Source organism: Salmo trutta, chromosome 26 (assembly GCF_901001165.1).
Source record: "Salmo trutta chromosome 26, fSalTru1.1, whole genome shotgun sequence".
Classification (NCBI taxonomy): domain Eukaryota; kingdom Metazoa; phylum Chordata; class Actinopteri; order Salmoniformes; family Salmonidae; genus Salmo; species Salmo trutta.
Window position 1 is genome coordinate 42,324,350 of NC_042982.1, and position 26,598 is coordinate 42,350,947.

A 26,598-nucleotide genomic window follows, 5' to 3' on the forward strand; every position below is an offset into this window, starting at 1 on the left:
AATACTTTTTTCTTTACATAGTTGAATGTGCTGACAACAAAATCACACAAAAATAATCAATGGAAATCCAATTTATCAACCCATGGAGGTCTGGATTTGGAGTCACACTCAAAATTAAAGTGGAAAACCACACTACAGGCTGATCCAACTTTGATGTAATGTCCTTAAAACAAGTCAAAATGAGGCTCAGTAGTGTGTGTGGCCTCCACGTGCCTGTATGACCTCCCTGCAACACCTGGGCAAGCTCCAGATGAGGTGGCGGATGGTCTCCTGAGGGATCTCCTCCCAGACCTGGACTAAAGCATCCGCCAACTCCTGGACAGTCTGTGGTGCAACGTGGCGTTGGTGGATGGAACGAGACATGATGTCCCAGATGTGCTCAATTGGATTCAGGTCTGGGGAACGGGCGGGCCAGTCCCATAGCATCAATGCCTTCCTCTTGCAGGAACTGCTGACACACTCCAGCCACATGAGGTCTAGCATTGTCTTGCATTAGGAGGAACCCAGGGCCAACCGCACCAGCATATGGTCTCACAAGGGGTCTGATGATCTCATCTCGGTACCTAATGGCAGTCAGGCTACCTCTGGCGAGCACATGGAGGGCTGTGCGGCCCCCCAAAGAAATGCCACCCCACACCATGACTGACCCACCACCAAACCGGTCATGCTGGAGGATGTTGCAGGCAGCAGAACGTTCTCCACATCGTCTCCAGACTCTGTCACGTCTGTCACATGTGCTCAGTGTGAACCTGCTTTCATCTGTGAAGAGCACAGGGCGCCAATGGCGAATTTGCCAATATTGGTGTTCTCTGGCAAATGCCAAACGTCCTGCACGGTGTTGGGCTGTAAGCACAACCCCCACCTGTGGACGTTGGGCCCTCATACCACCCTCATGGAGTCTGTTTCTGACCGTTTGAGCAGACACATGCACATTTGTGGCCTGCTGGAGGTCATTTTGCAGGGCTCTGGCAGTGCTCCTCCTGCTCCTCCTTGCACAAAGGCGGAGGTAGTGGTCCTGCTGCTGGGTTGTTGCCCTCCTACGGCCTCCTCCATGTCTCCTAATGTACTGGCCTGTCTCTTGGTAGCGCCTCCATGCTCTGGACACTATGCTGACAGACACAGCAAACCTTCTTGCCACAGCTCGCATTCATGTGCCATCCTGGATGAGCTGCACTACCTGAGCCACTTGTGTGGGTTGTAGACTCCGTCTCATGCTACCACTAGAGTGAAAGCACCGCCAGCATTCAAAAGTGACCAAAACATCAGCCAGGAAGCATAGGAACTGAGAAGTGGTCTGTGGTCTCCACCTGCAGAACCACTCCTTTATTGGGGGTGTCTTGCTTATTGCCTATAATTTCCACCTGTTGTCTATTCCATTTGCACAACAGCATGTGACATTTATTGTCAATCAGTGTTGCTTCCTAAGTGGACAGTTTGATTTCACAGAAGTGTGATTGACTTGGAGTTACATTGTGTTGTTTAAGTGTTCCCTTTATTTTTTTGAGCAGTATATATATATATATTGTGTGTGTGTGTATATATAATAATAGCGTGTGTGTGTGTGTGTGTGTGTGTGTGTGTGTGTGTGTGTGTGTGTATATATATAATAATAGCAGCACTGTGTGTGTGTGTGTGTGTGTGTGTGTGTGTGTGTATATAATAATAGCAGCACTGTGTGTGTGTGTGTGTGTGTGTGTGTGTGTATAATAATAGCAGCACTGCGTGTGTGTGTGTGTGTGTGTGTGTGTGTGTGTGTGTGTGTGTGTGTGTGTGTATATATAATAATAGCAGCACTGTGTGTGTGTGTGTGTGTGTGTGTGTGTGTGTGTGTGTGTGTGTGTGTGTGTGTGTGTGTGTGTGTGTGTGTGTGCTGCTATTGTGGACAACAGGCACTCTCCGCGTTGCCACTGCCCTAGTGATGTCTTTTTAGGAAGGAAGTTGTCCAGGCCACTTTAATGTCTGTTTTTAGATGTTGATATTATATCTACATGCACGCAGCAGTTTCCACACTTAAATCTCTAGATGCTGTTTTCCACTGTGCCCTTAGTCATTTTAGAACGCACCATTGTATCAAAAGCTGAGTTTGGCATCTTTTGTCGTTAAGAAGAGGTTCAGCGTTCTGTTTATTTACAAAGCCCTCCTGCAGAATGTTCCCGACTGTATCTGTCGACACTGGTCAAGGTCACACCAATAGAATTCAGTACAAGAGCACAATACTGAGTAGTGCTAGAGGTTCCAATGGGGGCATCTGATTTAGGGAGACCTGCATTTTTCTTTTTTTATGCTCCTGAGATGTGAATGCGTTGCAGGGGAGGCCCAGGGTTGGATGTGTTGCATGGGGGGCTCATTCTTAAAGGGGAGGCCCAGGGTTGGATGTGTTGCATGGGGGCTCATTCTTAAAGGGGAGGCCCAGGGTTGGATGTGTTGCATGGGGGGCTCATTCTTAAAGGGGAGGCTCAGGGTTGAATGTGTTGCAGGGGGGGCTCATTCTTAAAGGGGAGGCCCAGGGTTGGATGTGTTGCAGGGGGGGCTCATTCTTAAAGGGGAGGCTCAGGGTTGAATGTGTTGCAGGGGGGGGCTCATTCTTAAAGGGGAGGCTCGGGGTTGAATGTGTTGCAGGGGGGGCTCATTCTTAAAGGGGAGGCTCAGGGTTGAATGTGTTGCAGGGGGGGCTCATTCTTAAAGGGGAGGCTCAGGGTTGAATGTGTTGCAGGGGGGGCTCATTCTTAAAGGGGAGGCTCAGGGTTGAATGTGTTGCAGGGGAGGCTCAGCCTTAAAGGGGAGGCTCAGGGTTGGATGTGTTGCAGGGGAGGCCCAGGGTTGGATGTGTTGCAGGTGAGGCTCAGGGTTGGATGTGTTGCAGGGGAGGCTCAGGGTTGGATGTGTTGCAGGTGGGGCTCAGCCTTAAACATTAGTGGGGGTGCTCTAACTGAAGGTTGGCTTTGTTTTTATGATCATGTTTTATAATGTAGTATTTTATTGTGTTTTGTACTGTGTGTGTTTGTATTGTGGAAAAGAGACTTGGTCTCTGACACCCTGTTAAAGTAAAATATATAGAAAGAGTAAGGAGAGTCTAGTATCAATTAGGTAATACATTTCTCATGTTTCGGCATCGAAGGTTCGTAGTTCTGACTGTTTTTCATTCCTGTGTGTCCTCCTGTAGATGCGGACGGAGTTGTATTTCCTGTCCAGTCAGAAGAACCGTGCCAGTCTGTTTGGGATGCCTCTGATCGTTCCCTGTACGGTTCACACCAGGCAGAAGGACCTGTATGATGCTGTCTGGATACAGGTGGCCCGTCTGGCCAGCCCTCTGCCCCCGCAGGAGGCCAGCAACCATGCACAGGACTGGTCAGTACCCCACACACACACACACGCCACACCACATCACAGACACACACAGGGCTAGTCGGCAAGTCTCCACTTGATTGACTGAACAGGGTTATTGTGGCTATTCAGGACGTCTCCCGTTGATGGGAAGGTTATCTTGATTAAAGGTTATTTTTATTGACTGAAGGTGATATTGTTTGTAAGTTGTTAATAATGTAATGTGTGTATTATGCCCCTACTACAGTGATGACAGTATGGGTTACCAGTACCCCTTCACACTGAGAGTGGTGGGGAAGGATGGCAACTCATGTGCCTGGTGTCCCTGGTACAGGTGAGGCCTTTTCTACAATCATCATCATCATCATCAAAACACACACTTCTCTTCTATTACTGTATCCATCTCATGTAGGGGAAACGGCGTGTGTTGGGGGAAACGGCGTGTGTTGGGGAAACGGCGTGTGTTGGGGAAACGGCGTGTGTAGGGGGAAACGGCTGGTGTGTTGGTACCATCTCTGTGCTTCTGCTCGTGTGTGTGTGACTGTGTGTGTGACTGTGTGTGTGACTGTGTTCAGGTTCTGTCGAGGCTGTGCGGTGGACTGTACGGAGGACAGGGCCTCGGTAGGAAACGCCTGCATAGCTGTCGACTGGGACCCTACAGCCCTACACCTCCGCTACCAGACCTCACAGGAGAGGGTAATGTTCACTCACCACCCCGTTCACCAAAGTGATTCGCTCCTACAGACAGTGAGTCACGTAGCCGGAGATTTCTATATAAAGCAGGCAGACAGGCATCGAGGCATTCAGTTACTGTTTTGATTGAATGTTAGAATGGGCATAAGGAATGACAAGAGCGTGGTATGATCGTCGGTGTCATGCGTTCTGGATCCATTATCTCAGAAACGGTTGACCTCCTGGGCTTTTTTACGTACGACAGTGTCTCGGGTTTACCGAGAACGGTGCTGCAAACAAAACACATCCAGTAAGCTGCAGTCCTGTGGGCGAAAACCGCTCGTTGATGAGAGAAGTCGGAGGAGAATGGCAAGAATCGTGCAGGCTTACAGGCGGGCCACAACCAGACAAATAACTGCTCAGAATCAATCAATTAAATGTATTTATAAAGCTGTTCTTACATCAGCTGATATCTCAAAGTGCTGATAAACCCAGCCTAAAACCCCAAACAGCAAGCAATGCAGGTGTAGAAGCACGGTGGCTAGGAAAAACTCCCTAGAAAGGCCAAAACCTAGGAAGAAACCTAGAGAGGAACCAGGCTATGAGGTGTGGCCAGTCCTCTTCTGGCTGTGCCGGGTGGAGATTATAACAGAACATGGCCAAGATGTTCAAAAGTTCATAGATGACCAGCAGGGTCAAATAATAATAATCATAGTAGTTGTAGAGGGCGCAACAGGTCAGCACCTCAGGAGTAAATGTCAGAACAGCATCGTCGGTCTTTGTCATGGATGGGCTATCGCAGCAGACGACCACACTAGATTCCACTCCTATCAGCTAAAAACAAGAAGAATTGGCTCCAGTGGGCACGCCATCACCAACACTGAACAACTGTGGAAAAACATTACCTGGTCCAACAAATCCTGGTTCCTGTTGTGTCATGCTGATGGCAGAGTCAGGATTTGGTGTAAGCAGCATGAGTCCATGGCTCCATCCTGCCTGGTCGCAACGGTACAGGCTGATGGCAGAGTCAGGATTGGGCGTAAGCAGCATGAGTCCATGGCTCCATCCTGCCTGGTGTCAACGGTACAGGCTGATGGCAGAGTCAGGATTGGGCGTAAGCAGCATGAGTCCATGGCTCCATCCTGCCTGGTGTCAACGGTACAGGCTGATGGCAGAGTCAGGATTGGCTCCATCCTGCCTGGTCTCAACGGTACAGGCTGATGGCAGAGTCAGGATTGGGCGTAAGCAGCATGAGTCCATGGCTCCATCCTGCCTGGTCTCAACGGTACAGGCTGATGGCAGAGTCAGGATTGGCTCCATCCTGCCTGGTCTCAACGGTACAGGCTGGTGGCAGAGTCAGGATTGGGCGTAAGCAGCATGAGTCCATGGCTCCATCCTGCCTGGTCTCAACGGTACAGGCTGATGGCAGAGTCAGGATTGGCTCCATCCTGCCTGATCTCAACGGTACAGGCTGGTGGCAGTGGTGTACTAGTGTAGGGAATGTTTTCCTAGCACATGTTAGATCCCTTCATACCAATTGAGCAACAGTCTCCATCTGTCCCATCTAACCCCCTTCTCCCTGTCTCCATCTGTCCAGTCTAACCCCCTTCTCCATTTGTCCCGTCTAACCCCCTGTCTCCATCTGTCCCATCTAACCCCCTTTTCCCTGTCTCCATCTGTCCCGTATAACCCCCTGTCTCTATCTGTCCCGTCTAACCCCCTTCTCCCTGTCTCCATCTGTCCCATCTAACCCCCTTCTCCCCCCCCCCTCTCTCTCTCTCTCTAGATAGTGGAGGAGCACTGTAGTGTGCAGCAGAGTCGCAGGGCCCAGGCTGAGCCCATCAGTCTAGACAGTTGTCTGAAGGCCTTCACCAGTGAGGAGGAGCTGGGAGAGGATGAGCTCTACTACTGTTCCAAGTGCAAGACCCACCGCCTGGCCACCAAGAAACTGGACCTGTGGAGGCTCCCGCCTATACTGGTCAGAACACACGCACACACGCGCACACACGCACGCACGCACGCACGCACACACACACACACACACACACACACACACACACTGTAGTTAGATGTTATGAGGCTGCCACCCATACTGGTCAGAACACTGACACACACACACACACACACACACACACACACACACACACACACACACACACACTGTACAATGTAGTTAGATGTAATGAGGACACCACCCATACTGGTTAGATGTAATGAGGATACCACCCATACTGGTCAGATGTAATGAGGATACCACCCATACTGGTCAGATGTAATGAGGATACCACCCATACTGGTCAGATGTAATGAGGATACCACCCATACTGGTTAGATGTAATGAGGATACCACCCATACTGGTTAGATGTAATGAGGATACCACCCATACTGGTTAGATGTAATGAGGATACCACCCATACTGTAGTTAGATGTAATGAGGATACCACCCATACTGTAGTTAGATGTAATGAGGATACCACCCATACTGGTTAGATGTAATGAGGATACCACCCATACTGGTTAGATGTAATGAGGATACCACCCATACTGGTCAGATGTAATGAGGATACCACCCATACTGGTTAGATGTAATGAGGATACCACCCATACTGGTTAGATGTAATGAGGATACCACCCATACTGGTTAGATGTAATGAGGATACCACCCATACTGTAGTTAGATGTAATGAGGATACCACCCATACTGGTTAGATGTAATGAGGATACCACCCATACTGGTTAGATGTAATGAGGACACCACCCATACTGGTTAGATGTAATGAGGACACCACCCATACTGGTTAGATGTAATGAGGACACCACCCATACTGGTTAGATGTAATGAGGATACCACCCATACTGGTTAGATGTAATGAGGATACCACCCATACTGGTTAGATGTAATGAGGATACCACCCATACTGGTTAGATGTAATGAGGATACCACCCATACTGGTTAGATGTAATGAGGATACCACCCATACTGGTTAGATGTAATGAGGATACCACCCATACTGGTCAGATGTAATGAGGATACCACCCATACTGGTTAGATGTAATGAGGATACCACCCATACTGGTTAGATGTAATGAGGATACCACCCATACTGGTTAGATGTAATGAGGATACCACCCATACTGTAGTTAGATGTAATGAGGATACCACCCATACTGGTTAGATGTAATGAGGATACCACCCATACTGGTTAGATGTAATGAGGACACCACCCATACTGGTTAGATGTAATGAGGACACCACCCATACTGGTTAGATGTAATGAGGACACCACCCATACTGGTTAGATGTAATGAGGATACCACCCATACTGGTTAGATGTAATGAGGATACCACCCATACTGGTTAGATGTAATGAGGATACCACCCATACTGGTTAGATGTAATGAGGATACCACCCATACTGGTTAGATGTAATGAGGATACCACCCATACTGGTCAGATGTAATGAGGATACCACCCATACTGGTCAGATGTAATGAGGATACCACCCATACTGGTCAGATGTAATGAGGATACCACCCATACTGTAGTTAGATGTAATGAGGATACCACCCATACTGGTTAGATGTAATGAGGATACCACCCATACTGGTTAGATGTAATGAGGATACCACCCATACTGGTTAGATGTAATGAGGATACCACCCATACTGGTTAGATGTAATGAGGATACCACCCATACTGGTTAGATGTAATGAGGACACCACCCATACTGGTTAGATGTAATGAGGATACCACCCATACTGGTTAGATGTAATGAGGACACCACCCATACTGGTTAGATGTAATGAGGATACCACCCATACTGGTCAGATGTAATGAGGATACCACCCATACTGGTCAGATGTAATGAGGATACCACCCATACTGTAGTTAGATGTAATGAGGATACCACCCATACTGGTTAGATGTAATGAGGATACCACCCATACTGGTTAGATGTAATGAGGATACCACCCATACTGGTTAGATGTAATGAGGATACCACCCATACTGGTTAGATGTAATGAGGACACCACCCATACTGGTTAGATGTAATGAGGATACCACCCATACTGGTTAGATGTAATGAGGACACCACCCATACTGGTTAGATGTAATGAGGATACCACCCATACTGGTTAGATGTAATGAGGACACCACCCATACTGGTCAGATGTAATGAGGACACCACCCATACTGGTTAGATGTAATGAGGATACCACCCATACTGGTTAGATGTAATGAGGATACCACCCATACTGGTTAGATGTAATGAGGACACCACCCATACTGGTTAGATGTAATGAGGATACCACCCATACTGGTTAGATGTAATGAGGATACCACCCATACTGGTTAGATGTAATGAGGATACCACCCATACTGGTCAGATGTAATGAGGATACCACCCATACTGGTTAGATGTAATGAGGATACCACCCATACTGGTTAGATGTAATGAGGATACCACCCATACTGTAGTTAGATGTAATGAGGATACCACCCATACTGGTTAGATGTAATGAGGATACCACCCATACTGGTTAGATGTAATGAGGATACCACCCATACTGGTTAGATGTAATGAGGATACCACCCATACTGGTTAGATGTAATGAGGATACCACCCATACTGGTTAGATGTAATGAGGATACCACCCATACTGGTCAGATGTAATGAGGATACCACCCATACTGGTTAGATGTAATGAGGATACCACCCATACTGGTTAGATGTAATGAGGATACCAGATACTAGTGTTGCACAGTATACCCAAACTTTGCGACTTTTTAGAAACGAGAATATGAAAAACGGTTCGGTACTAGATGTGTCTCACTTCATGTACGGATTGAGAGGATCCAGTCTGTCTTGTAATTTGTCTGAATCTTCTCAAGGGGGCGGTAGTAAGCTAGCCAGGCTACTTGTCTTCTCTAGGGGGCGGTAGTAAGCTAGCCAGGCTACTTGTCTTCTCTAGGGGGCGGTAGTAAGCTAGCCAGGCTACTTGTGTTCTCTAGGGGGCGGTAGTAAGCTAGCCAGGCTACTTGTCTTCTCTAGGGGGCGGTAGTAAGCTAGCCAGGCTACTTGTCTTCTCAAGGGGGCGGTAGTAAGCTAGCCAGGCTACTTGTCTTCTCTAGGGGGCGGTAGTAAGCTAGCCAGGCTACTTGTCTTCTCTAGGGGGCGGTAGTAAGCTAGCCAGGCTACTTGTGTTCTCTAGGGGGCGGTAGTAAGCTAGCCAGGCTACTTGTCTTCTCTAGGGGGCGGTAGTAAGCTAGCCAGGCTACTTGTCTTCTCTAGGGGGCGGTAGTAAGCTAGCCAGGCTACTTGTGTTCTCTAGGGGGCGGTAGTAAGCTAGCCAGGCTACTTGTCTTCTCTAGGGGGCGGTAGTAAGCTAGCCAGGCTACTTGTCTTCTCTAGGGGGCGGTAGTAAGCTAGCCAGGCTACTTGTCTTCTCTAGGGGGCGGTAGTAAGCTAGCCAGGCTACTTGTGTTCTCTAGGGGGCGGTAGTAAGCTAGCCAGGCTACTTGTCTTCTCTAGGGGGCGGTAGTAAGCTAGCCAGTCTACTTGTCTTCTCTAGGGGGCGGTAGTAAGCTAGCCAGGCTACTTGTCTTCTCTAGGGGGCGGTAGTAAGCTAGCCAGTCTACTTGTCTTCTCAAGGGGGCGGTAGTAAGCTAGCCAGGCTACTTGTCTTCTCTAAGGGGTGGTAGTAAGCTAGCCAGGCTACTTGTGTTCTCTAGGGGGCGGTAGTAAGCTAGCCAGGCTACTTGTGTTCTCTAGGGGGCGGTAGTAAGCTAGCCAGGCTACTTGTCTTCTCTAGGGGGCGGTAGTAAGCTAGCCAGGCTACTTGTCTTCTCTAGGGGGCGGTAGTAAGCTAGCCAGGCTACTTGTCTTCTCTAGGGGGCGGTAGTAAGCTAGCCAGGCTACTTGTCTTCTCTAGGGGGCGGTAGTAAGCTAGCCAGGCTATTTGTCTTCTCTAGGGGGCGGTAGTAAGCTAGCCAGGCTACTTGTCTTCTCTAGGGGGCGGTAGTAAGCTAGCCAGGCTACTTGTCTTCTCTAGGGGGCGGTAGTAAGCTAGCCAGGCTACTTGTCTTCTCTAGGGGGCGGTAGTAAGCTAGCCAGGCTACTTGTCTTCTCTAGGGGGCGGTAGTAAGCTAGCCAGGCTACTTGTGCATGCAGCTGACACAGCGCGAGCCACATTTGAGAAGCAAGTAGCCTGGCTAGCCAACAGCATTGCTTCTTCTAAGGAAAACATCATACCTCCACGCCCGCAGCTTGTTGACAACTGGCTCCAGAAAACTGGGAGTAATTTGTTTACAAAGCAGATGAGGGCCAGCCCACCAAAACAACTAAGCAACAGGTGTTACAAAGCAGAGCAGTGGAAGGGAGGTTTAGTTCCAGAACAACAAACTATTTTCCACATTACATTTGCATTGGAACGTTGTTCTACTAGCAACTAAATTCAAATATTTTTTCCGTGATAATGACGTGAACGTATCGCAAACATTAGGAACACACACGCACACGCACACGCACACACACACACCACATACACACACACACCACACACAGACGCACACACACACACCACACATACACACACACACCACACACACAGACACACACACACACACACACACACACCACACATACACACACACACCACACACACAGACACACACACACACAGACACACAGACACACACACACACAGACAGACACACACACACGCACACACGCACAGTCTCAAGGCTTAAACATCCTTCTTTAACCCGTCTCCTCCCCTTCATCTACACTGATTTGAAGTGGATTTAACAAGTGACATCAATAAGGGATCATAGTTTTCACCTGGTCAGTCTGTCATGGAAATAGCAGGTGTTCTTAATGTTTTGTACACTAAGTGTATTCAACATGACATTCATGTGAGCATTTATAATATGATTACATCCCAAAAGTAATGTGAAATGCACTCATAATTTATCTATGACAGCAATATAATGTATACTGAACAAAAATATAAACACATGTAAAGTGTTGGTTTCATGAGCTGAAATAAAAGATCCCAGAAATGTTCCATATGCACAAAACGCTTATTTCTCTAAAATGTTGTGCACAAATTTGTTTACAACCCTGTTAGTGAGCATTTCTCCTTTGCCAAGATAATCCATCCACCTGACAGGTGTGGCATATCAAGAAGCTGATTAAATAGAATGATCATTACACAGGTGCTCCTTGTGCTGGGGACAATAAATGGCACCTCTAAAATGTACAGTTTTGAGGGAGCGTGTAATTGGCATGCTGATTTAAGGAATGTCCACCAGAGCTGTTGCCAGATAATTTTGTTAATTTCTCTACCATAAGCCGCCTCCAATGTCATTTTAAAGAATTTGGCAGTACATCCAACCGACCTGACAACTGCAGACCAAGTATAACCACACCAGCCCAGGATTTCCACTTCTGGCTTCTTCACCTGCAGAATTATCTGAGACCAGCCACCCAGACATATGATGAAACAGAGGAGTATTTATGTCTGTAATAAAGCCCTTTTGTGGGGGAAAAACTCATTCTGATTGGCTGGGCCTGGCTCCCCAGTGGATGTCCCTATACCCTCCCAGGCCCAACCATGGCTGCGCCCCTTCCCAGTCATGTGAAATCCATAGATTACGGCCTAATGAATTTTATTTATATTGACTGATTTCCTTATATGAACTGTAACTCTGTACAATCGTTGAAATTGTTGCATATTTTTGTTCAGTATATTTACACTACTTTGCATTTGTCTGGGCTTGTTAGCAGTAGCCAGCTAGCAGCCTTGGGTGGAGCATTGCACCATGGGAGTTGAAATGCACTCTGGGAATCGTATGTATTTTGTTGCGTTACAACCTGTAATTTTAAATGGATTTTAATTTGGATTTCATGTAATGGACATATACAAAATAGTCCAAATTGGTGAAGTGAAATGAAAAGAATGACTAATTACTTGCATGCATATGTATTCACCCCCTTTGCTATGAAGCCCCTAAATAAGATCTGGTGCAACCAATTACCTTCAGAAGTCACATAATTAGTTAGATTGCACACAGGTGGACTTTATTTGTGTCACATGATCTGTCACATGATCTCAGTATATATACAACTGTTCTGAAAGGCCCCAGAGTCTGCAACACCACTAAGCAAGGGGCACCACCAAGCAAGTGGCACCATGAAGACCAAGGAGCTCTCCAAACAGGTCAGGGACAAAGTTGTGGAGAATTACAGATCAGGATTGGGTTATAAAAAAATATCTGAAACTTTGAACATCCCACGGAGCACCATTTAAATCCATTATTAAAAAATTGAAAGAATATGGCACCACAACAAACCTGCCAAGAGAGGGCCGCCCACCAACACTCACAGACCAGGCAAGGAGGGCATTAATCAGAGAGGCAACAAAGAGACCAAAGATAACCTTGAAGGAGCTGCAAAGCTCCACAGCGGAGATTGGGATATCTGTCCATAAGACCACTTAAGCCGTACACTCCACAGAGCTGGGCTTTACGGAAGAGTGGCCAGAAAAAAAACATTGCTTAAAGAAAAAAATAAGCAAACACTTTTGGTGTTCGCCAAAAGCCATGTGGAAGACTCCCCAAACATATGGAAGAATGTACTCTGGTCAGATGAGACTAAAATTGACCTTTTTGGCCATCAAGGAAAACGTTATGTCTGGCGCAAACCCAACATTTTTCATCACCCCGAGAACACCATCCCCACATTGAAGCATGGTGGTGGCAGCATGCTGTGGGGATGTTTTTCATTGGCAGGGACTGGGAAACTGGTCAGAATTGAAAGAATGATGGATGGATGGCGCTAAATAAAGGGAAATTCTTGAGGGAAACCTTTCTCAATCTTCCAGAGATTTGAGACTGACGGCGGTTCACCTTCCAGCAGGACAATGACCCTAAGCATACTGCTAAAGCAACACTCAAGTGGTTTAAGGGGAAACATTTAAATGTTTGCCAAGGGGGGTGAATACCCATAAAACCTAGTGGTTAAACTGACAATTTTTCCAATTGTTTTTGCACCATTTCATTTTTATCATAATGGATTTTAGAAACACTTAAAATAAGGGCTGTGTTTCATGTAGGCTTACTCTGGCGTGATGTTTTGATAACCATGTAAATCTCTCTCTCTTCTAAAATCCCCTATTGGAAAAATGATTGGAACCACTTCCCTGTATGACCGCTAGGTTTTATGGGTATTATGACTTCTGCTGTGGTACTCTGTGGTCCGTCAGTATTAGACATGTCATGACCCCACCTGCCTGTGGGGAAAACAACCTGCGGTTACCTAGGTTACCCCATTTGGCTCACAGCAAAAAAACACTTGACCTTTTTAAAATACAATTTTGTTGTTGTCGGCTTGTTTTAGTAAATAACAAAACTACATTTTAAGAAAAGTACAATATGTCTAAAGATTACTTTTCAACATTGCCTGCTCCCGAGCGTTTTCACTCCTTACAAAAAATGTAGTATTCTAGGGCTTCCCTCATGCCCCTTTTCATGGCGGTGCTAGCAGCCACGCGACAGAGTGCTACCTAGCTACCGACTGGAACATTAAGCCAAGACCAACAACACACACAAAAACTGGCTATAAAGCAGCAAGTAGTGAGTGGAGTTACAAACAGACTATACTCAACAAGTTAAATATCTTACTTGTGATGAATTGTTTTCCGCAAACATACTGTATGTATGTGTAGCCTACTTGGACACGCCGGTCCCCACATTTCCAACTCTCTCACGCCATCTGTACTTTTTACTTTACTTTTTATACTATTTATATTTTTGCCAACTTTTACTTCACTACATTACCCCCCCCCCAAAAAAAATAATGTACTTTTTACTCCATACAGTTTCCTTGACACCCAAAAGTACTCGTTACATTTTGAGTGGAAAATGGTCCAATTCACACACTTCTCAAGAGAACGTCCCTGGTCATCCCTACTGCCTCTGATCTGGCGGACTCAAGTCAAATCAAATTGTATTAGTCACATGTGCCGAATACAACAGGTGTAAACCTTACAGTGAAATGCTGAATACAACAGGTGTAGACCTTACAGTGAAATGCTTACTTACATGCCCTTAACCAACAATGCAGTTTTAAGAAAATACATTTATTTTTTATTTTTTTAAGTTAAGAGATAAGAATAACAAATAATTAAAGAGCAGCAGTAAATAACAATAGCGGGGCTACATACAGGGGGGTACCGGTTCAGAGTCAATGTGGAGGCTATATACAGGGGGGTACCGGTTCAGAGTCAATGTGGAGGCTATATACAGGGGGTACCGGTTCAGAGTCAATGTGGAGGCTATATACAGGGGGTACTGGTACAGAGTCAATGTGGAGGCTATATACAGGGGGTACCGGTACAGAGTCAATGTGGAGGCTATATACAGGGGGTACCGGTTCAGAGTCAATGTGGAGCCTATATACAGGGGGTACCGGTACAGAGTCAATGTGGAGGCTATATACAGGGGGTACCGGTACAGAGTCAATGTGGAGGCTATATACAGGGGGTACCGGTTCAGAGTCAATGTGGAGCCTATATACAGGGGGTACCGGTACAGAGTCAATGTGGAGGCTATATACAGGTGGTACCGGTACAGAGTCAATGTGGAGGCTATATACAGGGGTTACTGGTACAGAGTCAATTTGGAGGCTATATACAGGGGGTACCGGTACAGAGTCATAGTCAATGTGCAGGGGCACTGGTGTCGAGGTAATCGAAGTAATATGTACTCACTAAACACAAATGCTTTGTTTGTAAGTTGTGTTGGCGTGTGCCCCTGGCTATCGTGCCGGCTGGTTTGCTTAATATAAGGAATTTCAAATGGTTTATACTTTTACTTTTGATACTTAAGTACAGGCCAGCAGCATACCACCCTGCATCCCACTGCTGACTTGCTTCTGAAGCTAAGCAGGGTTGGTCCTGGTCAGTCCCTGGAAGTGGTGTTGGAGGGCCAGTAGGAGGCACTCTTTCCTCTAGTCTAAAAAAAATATCCCAATGCCCCAGGGCAGTGATTGGGGACATTGCCCTGTGTAGGGTGCCGTCTTTCGGATGGGACGTTAAACGGGTGTCCTGACTCTCTGAGGTCATTAAAGATCCCATTGCACTTATCGTAAGAGTAGGGGTGTTAACCCCTGGTGTTCTGGCTAAATTCCCAATCTGGTCTTCATACCATCACGGTCACCTAATAATCCCCAGCTTACAATTGGCTCATTCATCCTCCCTCCTCTCCCCTGTAACTATTACCCAGGTTGTTGCTGTAAATGAGAACGTGTTCTCAGTCAACTTACCTGGTTAAATAAAAATAAAAAACATTTTAGAAATTCCATTTACTTTTGGTACTTAAGTATATTTAAAACCAAATACTTTCAAACTTTTACTCAAGTAGTATTTTACTGGGTGACTTTTGAGTCATTTCCTATTAAGGTATTTTAGACTTTTACTCAAGTCTGATTATTGGGTAATTTTTCCACAACTGCTTTTCGACATGTTTTGTTATTTCTGTATGACAAAAATCAACAACGAAGTTGACTCTTTGACCACAATTTCTAAATGGAAAATAATATTTGTTTTTTGCCCAATTTATGGCCGTGGTCGAAGGGAATTATTTATTACGTGAATATCGACTCGTAGTATAGGGAAATAATGCATGCTATCGAATGCCATGCAAGCCAATCATTTTTATTTTTTTTACATTTTAGTCATTTAGCAGACGCTCTTATCCAGAGCGACTTACAGTACTGAATGCATACATTTCATACTTTATTTTTTTTGTACTGGCCCCCCGTGGGAATCGAACCCACAAGCCTGGCGTTGCACACACCATGCTCTACCAACTGAGCCAATCAGAAACAAATATTCAATGCTATGGTATAATTAGCTATAATGAATCATAGGTCTAATAAATATCATGTCATTTGAGCCAATATTATGGCCATAGATGAGCAAATTAAACCTGATATGTATCAAATTACATTTTAAAATAGTTAATATGTAATTGTACACTTTATTTTCTATGCTCTGCGTCTCAGGAATGGTTTTGCAGCAGGAACATTTTAAGATATTGTTGTATTATTTAACATGGTGTTTTATTTGTTAAAGAACTGAATATAAAACACATTCTGTGTTGTTTTAGTTGGTCACCAGTTATCATCATGTTGTTTAATATTTCTCTAAATTAAAGCCCAGGGGTTATTCTGGGACTTTAGATAATAGGCTTTTTTTTTTTGGTTTCACGTATTTATGTATTGAGTTTCGGTATTGAGTATCGTGATACTAATCCAGGTATCGAAGTAAAAATTCTGGTATCGTGACAACACTATCAGATACTGTCTACTGTAGTTAGATGTTATGAGGCTACCAGGTACTGTAGTTAGATGTTATGATGCTACCAGATACTGTAGTTAGATGTTATGATGCTACCAGATACTGTAGTTAGATGTTATGAGGCTACCAGGTAGTTAGATGTTATGAGGCTACCAGATACTGTAGTTAGATGTTATGAGGCTACCAGATACTGTAGTTATATGTTATGAGGTTACCAGATACTGTAGTTAGATGTTATGAGGTTACCAGATACTGTAGTTAGATGTTATGAGGCTACCAGGTAGTTAGATGTTATGAGGCTACCAGATACTGTAGTTAGATGTTATGAGGTTACCAGATACTGTAGTTAGATGTTATGAGGCTACCAGATACTGTAGTTAGATGTTATGAGGTTACCAGATACTGTAGTTAGATGTTATGAGTCTACCAGGTACTGTAGTTAGATGTTATGAGTTTACCAGATACTGTAGTTAGATGTTATGAGGCTACCAGATACTGTAGTTAGATGTTATGAGACTACCAGATACTGTAGTTAAATGTTATGAGGCTACCAGGTAGTTAGATGTTATGAGGCTACCATGTACTGTAGTTAGATGTTATGAAGGCTACCAGATACTGTAGTTAGATGTTATGAGGCTACCAGGTACTGTAGTTAGATGTTATGATGCTACCAGATACTGTAGTTAGATGTTATGAGGCTACCAGATACTGTAGTTAGATGTTATGAGGAAGTAGTGCACTATAGAGAATAGGGTGCCATTTGGGAGGTACCTTAGGTTTTTCAGAACATCCACAGGATGGGGCACATGATACACTACTACATGGCACCTAGCATCACTACATGGCACCCAGCCTCACTACATGGCACCCAGCCTCGATACATAGCGCCCAGCCTCACTACATGGCGCCCAGCCTCGCTACATGGCACGCAGCCTCACTACATGGCGCCCAGCCTCGCTACATGGCGTCCAGCCTCGCTACATGGCGCCCAGCCTCGCTACATGGCGCCCAGCCTCGCTACATGGCGCCCAGCCTCGCTACATGGCGCCCAGCCTCGCTACATGGCGCCCAGCCTCGCTACATGGCGCCCAGCCTCGCTACATGGCACCCAGCCTCGCTACATGGCGTCCAACCTCGCTACATGGCGTCCAACCTCGCTACATGGCGTCCAGCCTCGCTACATGGCGCCCAGCCTTGCTACATGGCGCCCAGCCTCGCTACATGGCACCCAGCCTCACTACATGGCGTCCAGCCTCGCTACATGGCGCCCACCATCACTACATGGCACCCAGCCTCGCTACATGGCGCCCAGCCTCGCTACATGGCACCCAGCCTCGCTACATGGCACCCAGCCTCGCTACATGGCGCCCAGCCTCACTACATGGCGCCCACCATCACTACATGGCGCCCACCATCACTACATAGTATGATTGAAACGCAGTATACTTTACACCACTATTTCCTATATTATTATTATTATTATTATTATTATTTAAAGAGCAAGAGCTCATTATTATCAATGTAAACAGACGTATCTACATCAATGTTTCATTAGTTTATGTTGTTGCTTGGCTCTGCATTGCAGATAGTACACCTGAAGAGATTCCAGTTTGTGAACGGTCGCTGGATCAAGTCTCAGAAGATCGTCCAGTTTCCCAGAGAGAGGTTTGACCCTAGTGTTTACCTGGCTCCCCGGGAGGCGGGGCTTAACGGGCTACACAGTGTGCAGAGCCGCAGCGAGGGGGAGGAGCTACTGAGGATAGGAGGAGGAGAAACCGTGTCCTCCATCTCCGCCCCTGCTGGGTTCCTCAACATCCTCAAAGGTCTGTCATCCTGTCTACATCCCAAATGGGACCCTATTCCCTTTATAGTGCATAGTCCCTATGGATCCTGGTCAAATGTAGTGCACTATATAGGGAATAGGGTGTCATCTGTCTCACTCCTGTCTCAATCCTGGTTAGGTTTCATTACTTCACCTGTCTCAAGTGACTGTTGCTTCCAAGTCCCTGATTAGCTTGATGATAGCCCAGTGATCTGCAGTAGTTTCCCATTGTTAAACAAACCAGTCATTCGGAAAGAGGTAATAAAACACACAGAAACAACCGAAACCAGAGCAAGCATATTTATTTATATTCATAGTGCACAATACACCACATAGCCCATATACACAGGAAGAATGAGGTCAAGCTGTTTTACTGAGTCTCGCTCTCTCTCTTTGTGTCTCCACAGCCTCTCCAGCTTCAGGCAGGAAGTCAGCCCCTCCCTCTTCCATCAGCTGTACCAGCAGCCCCTGCAGCAGCCCCAAGACAGGAGGAGGGTCAGGGGGCACAGGCCACAGACAGACCCACCTCAGGCTCCCCCAGCTGGGCAGCCGTCACCGCCTCTCCAACAGCAAGGAGAACCTGGAGGGTAGTACCAGGGAGGGGGGCGGCGACTCTGACACCGAGCCCAGGGAGGGAAGACTGCAGGCGGACACGGAGGCTGTGCTCGTGGGAGTGAGGAGCGAGCCGGAGATGTCCACCACAGACGCACTTAGCAGCCTCAGTGACGTCATCGTGATGAACGGGGACAGCGGTGGCCATAGCAACGGGCTACAGCGCACGGAGGCCAGTACGGCGCCCAGCATGAACCTAGAGACGCCCACCGCCCCGCTGCACCAAAGAGACAACAGCCTGGAGAACATCTACAACTTATATGCAATTTCAGTGAGTGCTTCCAAAACTCCTAACCTATACCTCAGGAAGTTTGGATTTAGGTGTGTGTGTGTGTGTGTGTGTGTGTGTGTGTGTGTGTGTGTGTGTGTGTGTGTGTGTGTGTGTGGTTAGATATTTTGGGTTCCGACTGACTAGAAGGTTGGTGTAGATTAGAAAGCCTCTACGCCCCAAAATGGCACCCTATTCCCTATACAGGATACTACTTTTGACCAGGGCTGGCACCCTATTCCCTATATAGTATACTACTTTTGACCAGGGCTGGCACCCTATTCCCTATATAGTATACTACTTTTGACCAGGGCTGGCACCCTATTCCCTATATAGTATACTACTTTTGACCAGGGCTGGCACCCTATTCCCTATATAGTATACTACTTTTGACCAGGGCTGGCACCCTATTCCCTATATAGTATACTACTTTTGAGCATGGCCTATATTGTGTTATTTAATAGGAGGTTCTCTCTCTCTCCACAGTGCCATTCAGGTATCATGGGAGGTAATAGGTGGTTCTCTCTCTCTCTCCACAGTGCCATTCAGGTATCATGGGAGGTAATAGGAGCTTCTCTCTCTCTCCACAGTGCCATTCAGGTATCATGGGAGGTAATAGGTGGTTCTCTCTCTCTCTCCACAGTGCCATTCAGGTATCATGGGAGGTAATAGGTGGTTCTCTCTCCACAGTGCCATTCAGGTATCATGGGAGGTAATAGGTGGTTCTCTCTCTCTCTCCACAGTGCCATTCAGGTATCATGGGAGGTAATAGGTGGTTCTCTCTCTCTCTCTCCACAGTGCCATTCAGGTATCATGGGAGGAGGACATTATGTGACCTATGCCAAAAACCCCAACAACAAATGGTACTGTTACAACGACAGCAGCTGTAAGGTAAGAACACACACACACACACACACACACACACACACACACACACACACACACACACACACACACATCCTCTACTAATAGTCAATATAATCTAGCAAACCAATTAGTCACTTTAAGGACTAGACATCTCTTTTCAAGTGCGTACTTGTTTGCCGTATCCTCCCTAGGAAGTGCACTCAGAGGAGATGGACACGGACTCCGCCTACATCCTGTTCTATGAGCAGCAGGCAGTGGACTACTCTCAGTTCCTACCAAAGACTGATGGCAAGAAGATGGCCGACACCACTAGCATGGACGAGGACTTTGAGTCTGACTACAAGAAGTACTGTGTCCTGCAGTGATCAGGATCCCACCCACGACCCACCCACCTACCCTTCAACACTCTGGACCGACCCACCCACCCTTCAACACTCTGCCTGTAACTCTGGACCGACCCACCTACCCCTCAACACTCTGCCTGTAACTCTGGACCGACCCACCTACCCCTCAACACTCTGCCTGTAACTCTGAACCGACCCACCTACCCCTCAACACTCTGCCTGTAACTCTGGACCCACCCACCTACCCCTCAACACTCTGCCTGTAACTCTGAACCGACCCACCTACCCCTCAACACTCTGCCTGTAACTCTGGACCGACCCACCTACCCCTCAACACTCTGCCTGTAACTCTGGACCGACCCACCTACCCCTCAACACTCTGGACCGACCCACCTACCCTTCAACACTTTGCCTGTAACTCTGGACCGACCCACCTACCCTTCAACACTCTGCCTGTAACTCTGAACCGACCCACCTACCCTTCAACACTCTGCCTGTAACTCTGGACCGACCCTCCTACCCTTCAACACTCTGCCTGTAACTCCTGGACCGACCCACCTACCCCTCAACACTCTGCCTGTAACTCTGGACCGACCCACCTACCCTTCAACACTCTGCCTGTAACTCTGAACCGACCCACCTACCCCTCAACACTCTGCCTGTACACACACACACACATCCTCTACTAATAGTCAATATAATCTAGCAAACCAATTAGTCACTTTAAGGACTAGACATCTCTTTTCAAGTGCGTACTTGTTTGCCGTATCCTCCCTAGGAAGTGCACTCAGAGGAGATGGACACGGACTCCGCCTACATCCTGTTCTATGAGCAGCAGGCAGTGGACTACTCTCAGTTCCTACCAAAGACTGATGGCAAGAAGATGGCCGACACCACTAGCATGGACGAGGACTTTGAGTCTGACTACAAGAAGTACTGTGTCCTGCAGTGATCAGGATCCCACCCACGACCCACCCACCTACCCTTCAACACTCTGGACCGACCCACCCACCCTTCAACACTCTGCCTGTAACTCTGGACCGACCCTCCTACCCTTCAACACTCTGCCTGTAACTCCTGGACCGACCCACCTACCCCTCAACACTCTGCCTGTAACTCTGGACCGACCCACCTACCCTTCAACACTCTGCCTGTAACTCTGAACCGACCCACCTACCCCTCAACACTCTGCCTGTAACTATGGACCGATCCACTCAGCCATACACGTATGGAAAGGAAATGACACAACGCTTCTTCTTCAGCCAGTCACTGGTCGCCAAGAAGCACAAAATGGTCATCACAAACTGAAGCACTTGTTTTCGTATATCGGTGGGTTCCCCCCTTGTTGTTTTGAAAGCTAGTGACAAGGTTGCCAAGAGAACAACATTTTAAGCCCCACATAAAGCACTAAACTGGTGTACATTTAGCCTGAGGGACCCCCCCCCCTCCACCCCCTGTATGTGTGTTGGATTGTCATCACATAAACTGAGATTGCTTTCCTGTTGTGCGTCTTCCTCCCCTGCAGCCATCAAAATATGTCCACACAACCTACATAATGTCTGGCTCTATAACTCTATACAGTAACGGTAGGATGAAGATTACTGTGTTGTTTTATTGATAACATCTCCCTTGGAGAACACCTTTATGTTCCTTCTTCAGTAGCGATACTGTCAGTACAAAAACAACTCGTATTGCTACCTCACTGTCGCTTGCATTTCATTGGCCAATTGGAACTGTAAAATATCTGTGAGAGTATTAAAACCTCACACACTTCCTCTTTTTATGTCCACACACACACACACACACACACACACTTGCGAGCATGCACTTCAAAAAATGATGATCTCACTTTATGATGAAAGATTCCACAAAATCGAGGTGTTTGACCAAAATTTGGCCCTTGCCAAGCAACTGCCAAAACAAAACTGTGCAATTGCTGATCAACAATTGAATGAATTTAGGGGGCGTTCATTGTAGTCGTTTAAACTCACAAGCTTGAGTTTAAATCTGGGTTATGTTCTGGACAGGTGCCATAGAGGATGTTTCAGAGATGCATATATATATATATCTATATATATTTTATTTGTTCTCTCTTTCTCCAAAAACTTATTTTATAGAGATGTATTTTTATTGTATTTTTTGTTTTATGCACAATTTGTTTCATTTAAAGGTTGTTGTCGTCTCTGTTTGGTTTAAAGGTTTGTTATCTGTTTGTCTACAGTACGTTGTAGGGAGCTAGTCTGATACTGTAAATGAATAGGGTACATCCCAGATGGCACCCTAATTCCCTAGTGCACTACTTGTGACCTGGGCCCATAGGGAATAGGGTGCCGTTTGGGATGCAGGCTAGGACTGCCTGTCAAATTACCATGTTATATCGTCTTCAATGCTCCATTCTCTCCACAATACCATGTTATATCTAGTCTTCAATGCCCCATTCTCTCAACAAAAATACCATGTTATATCTAGTCTTCAATGCTCCATTCTCTCCACAATACCATGTTATATCTAGTCTTCAATGCCCCATTCTCTCAACAAAAATACAATGTTTTTATCATTTCCATCAGCTGCTAGATAAAATAATCTGTGGTAAAACACTACTTAAAGTGCGCTGTCATTTGGTCTTCATAGCGCTGTCATAAGTATGATATATATGTCATAACGCACTATGATGGTTAGTGATGACCCACATTTCATGGCAGGTATGCTAACGGGTGTTAGGGCGTCTTTTTAACAACACTAGGAAGACTACGGTAGTGCACATTGCTAGATCTGTTCGTGACTGTGGCCAAGCCGCTTGCCAAATGTCTGCTTCCTCTGTCTGTCATACATGTGTTTCCATGTCGACTTGGCAGAGATGTGACACATAGTCAAGCCAAAGTGTTACACAGATTCTACTGGCCAATCAAAGGCTCACATTTTAGTGCTCTGAGAAAGATCAAACCTGATTTGGGGCGGTTGTCACTAGTTACCACAGCCACAAAGTCAAAATTGGCTATATTGTACAAATTCATGTTTACAAAAAATATGCTTTTTGTTCTTATTTTAAGGTTTAGGCATAAAGTTAACAGTGTGGTTAGGTTTAAAAACAGATTTTTAAGAAGATACGTTTTAGAAATCGATGGGGTTTAGCCATAATTATGACATTGTGGCTGTGGTAACTAGTGATGACCGATTTTGGGCAGAAAGACTGCATTATCAGGAGATTTTAGTTCAGTGGACTGTCAGAGGAGACTTTGCCCTTTGTTCCAATACTTGAGAAATGCATCCTTCCTACATTCCTTGAAGTAATCACAGAGCTGAAGTGGTTGGGTTGGTGAAAGTACCATGGTGGTAACCTTCGATTATAGCTATCCAATCACTTATAGATATGTGATTACCTTATGGAAGGAAGGATGCATTTCTAAAGTATTGGAACAGGCCCAGTGTACTGGATGAATGCACCTGAACCACTTTATTTTATTTCACCTTTAACTTTAAAGTCATTGAGATATTTTAGTTTTTTGTCTGGCTTTTAGTAGCAGCTCTTCTGTAGAGCGGCCATCTTTTTACGTCACCGCTGTGAACAGATGTCTGTGTTCTTCCCAGGAAAACAATACAATACTCGACGGTTCTCGTTATTTAGGATTTCTAAACGTTCGACTATAGTGAGGTTGTCCTCCAAGCAAGTTCCAGATTCATTCAGGAGAATGTTAGCTGATCCTTAAAGCCCCTAACCCCTTCAAAAGTTGTTGCTGGGGGGAGGGGGAATTATGATCATCATGGATGCACTGGATAAGATTTCTGTCATTGAATGAAATGGTATTTTCCTTGTCAGAAAATGTATTGTGAGATTAATGCAGATTGAATTACTGAACGTTCTTTTGTCTTTTTTTAAATATTTCTCTTCCCACCCACTGTAAAACGATGTCTAACTATTGAATGTTATAGGGAATTTTGTCCAATATTTTAAATACACTCTACATGACCAAAGGTATGTGGACACCTCCTGGTCGAAAATCCCATTCCTAAATCATGGGCATTAATATGGAGTTGGTCCCCATTTGCTGCTATAACAACCTCCAGTCTTCTGGGAAGGCTTTCCACTAGATGTTGGAACATTGCTGCTATAACAGCCCTCCACTCTTCTGGGAAGGCTTTCCACTAGATGTTGGAACATTGCTGCTATAACAGCCTCCACTCTTCTGGGAAGGCTTTCCACTAGATGTTGGAACATTGCTGCTATAACAGCCTCCACTCTTCTGGGAAGGCTTTCCACTAGATGTTGGAACATTGCTGCTATAACAGCCTCCACTCTTCTGGGAAGGCTTTCCACTAGATGTTGGAACATTGCTGCTATAACAGCCTCCACTCTTCTGGGAAGGCTTTCCACTAGATGTTGGAACATTGCTGCTATAACAGCCTCCACTCTTCTGGGAAGGCTTTCCACTAGATGTTGGAACATTGCTGCTGGGACTTGCTTCCATTCAGCCACAAGAACATTAGTGAGGTTGAGCACTGATGTTGGGCGATTAGTCCTGGCTCCCAGTCTGCGTTCCAAATCATCCCAAAGGTGTTCAATGGGGTTGAGGTCAGGGCTCTGTGCAGGCCAGTCAAGTTCTTCCACACCGATCTCGACAAACCAGTTCTGTATGGACCTCGCTTTGTGCACGGGGGTATTGTCATGCTGAAACAGGAAAGGGCCTTCCCCAAACTGTTGCCACAAAGTTGGAAGCACAGAATCATCTAGAATGTCATAGTATGCTGTAGCGTTAAGATTTCCCTTCACTAGAACTAAGGGGCCTAGCCTGATCCATGAAAAACAGCCCCAGACCATTATTCCTTCTCCACCAAACATGGAATCCGCCAAACCCAAATTCGTCCAATGGCTGAGAGCTGTACACCACTCCAGCCGATGCTTGTCATTGCGCATTTTAGGCTTGTGTGCGGCTGCTCGGCCATGGAAATCCATTTCATGAAGCTCCCGACGAACAGTTCTTGTGCTGAAGTTGCTTCAAGAAGCAGTTTGGAACTCGGTATTGAGCTTGTGTGGCCTACCACTTCGCGGTTGAGCTGTTGTTGCTCCTAGACATTTCCACTTCACAGTAACAGCACTTACAGTTGACCGGGGCAGCTCTAACAGGGCAGAAATTTAACGAGCTGACTTGTTGGAAAGGTGGCATCCTATGACGGTGCCGCATTTGAAAGTCACTGAGCTCTTCAAGTAAGGCCATTCTACTGCCAATGTTTGTCTATGGAGTTTGCATGGCTGTGTGCTCGATTTTTATACACCTGTCAACAACAGGTGTGACTGAAATAGCCAAATCCACTCATTTGAAAGGGTGTCCATACTTTTGTATATACAGTGTACATCACTTCATTCCAATAGAACAGTCCCATGTTCCAATGTTTACACTAGCATACAGTAGCACTTAGAATGCCTAGCCAATACATTGCTTCATACTAAGTAGTGGTTTAGTGTGGATATCTGAACCGCATATCCAAGTCAAACAAAGCGGCTTTCTACATTTTGCTTGAGAAGAGTTGGTTTGTAGCGATGCAGTGGCTCTGAACTTTGCTGTATGGGCTAGATGTGCCCTGCACTGAGACTCATTTAAGCGAGACAGGAAATTAGGACTTGCGTCACAAACATCACCCTATCCCCTATGTCGTGCACTACTTTTGACTAGGGCTCTGGTCAAAAGTAGTGCACCATGTAGGGAATAGGGAGGCATTTTATACCTTGCCCGTTACCACATCTTCAGCACTCTTTACCAGCAGCAAGCACAGAGATGCCATCCTGGAACCCATGGCCCTACTGGTTCACTTCAGATCCAGTCAGCTACATTTTGTTCTGGATTCCAGGCTAGGCAGAAATCGTATTTTTTTTTTTTTTTTTTTAAACACTCCTATGAGCATTTCAATCCTGTGAAGCCCAGGGCTAATGTATTAACTGACCAGTGAACACCCCCTCTCTCTGTGGCAGGAGAGTGCAGTCTACTACTGAAATCATTACTTTTTGTCCTCCCTTATTTTTGATGGAACGGAAAGAGATGTATTAATTTAAATTATCTTTTTATTTTGTAAAAAGTGTTTAAAGAATAAAAATGATATTGCACTGACATTGAAAATGTACATAAAGTGTTTTGTAAATAAGCCGTTAAAACAGATGTATTTGAATATGAACTGTAAAAGAGAAAAAAATACTGTACTTGTAGTTGTATATGGTGTGATGATACTGTTGATCTGTAACTAATATCCAAGCAACACATTCAATACAACAGATGCAATTAAGGCATTCAGTTGGTGGGTTGGTTTTCTTGTGTGTGCGTGCAGTTGTCTGACG

At 45.9% G+C, this 26,598-nt stretch overlaps 1 protein-coding gene across 2 annotated transcripts in view; it reads left to right on the plus strand.

The window, feature by feature from the left end:
- Positions 1–21,140, plus strand: part of usp32 (ubiquitin specific peptidase 32) — a 99,754-nt gene extending 78,614 nt beyond the window's left edge. The window contains exons 27-34 of one of the 2 annotated variants that reach the window (XM_029715987.1): positions 3,164–3,348; positions 3,572–3,658; positions 3,900–4,020; positions 5,783–5,974; positions 17,946–18,183; positions 18,590–19,065; positions 19,861–19,953; positions 20,121–21,140. In XM_029715987.1, coding sequence (XP_029571847.1) covers positions 3,164–3,348; positions 3,572–3,658; positions 3,900–4,020; positions 5,783–5,974; positions 17,946–18,183; positions 18,590–19,065; positions 19,861–19,953; positions 20,121–20,294 — 1,566 coding nt within the window. In that variant the 3' untranslated portion in view covers positions 20,295–21,140. Of the gene's footprint in view, positions 1–3,163; positions 3,349–3,571; positions 3,659–3,899; positions 4,021–5,782; positions 5,975–17,945; positions 18,184–18,589; positions 19,066–19,548; positions 19,738–19,860; positions 19,954–20,120 lie in introns of those variants that run through there. The other variant, XM_029715988.1, reaches the window with a different exon arrangement.
- Positions 21,141–26,598: the final 5,458 nt, after the last annotated feature.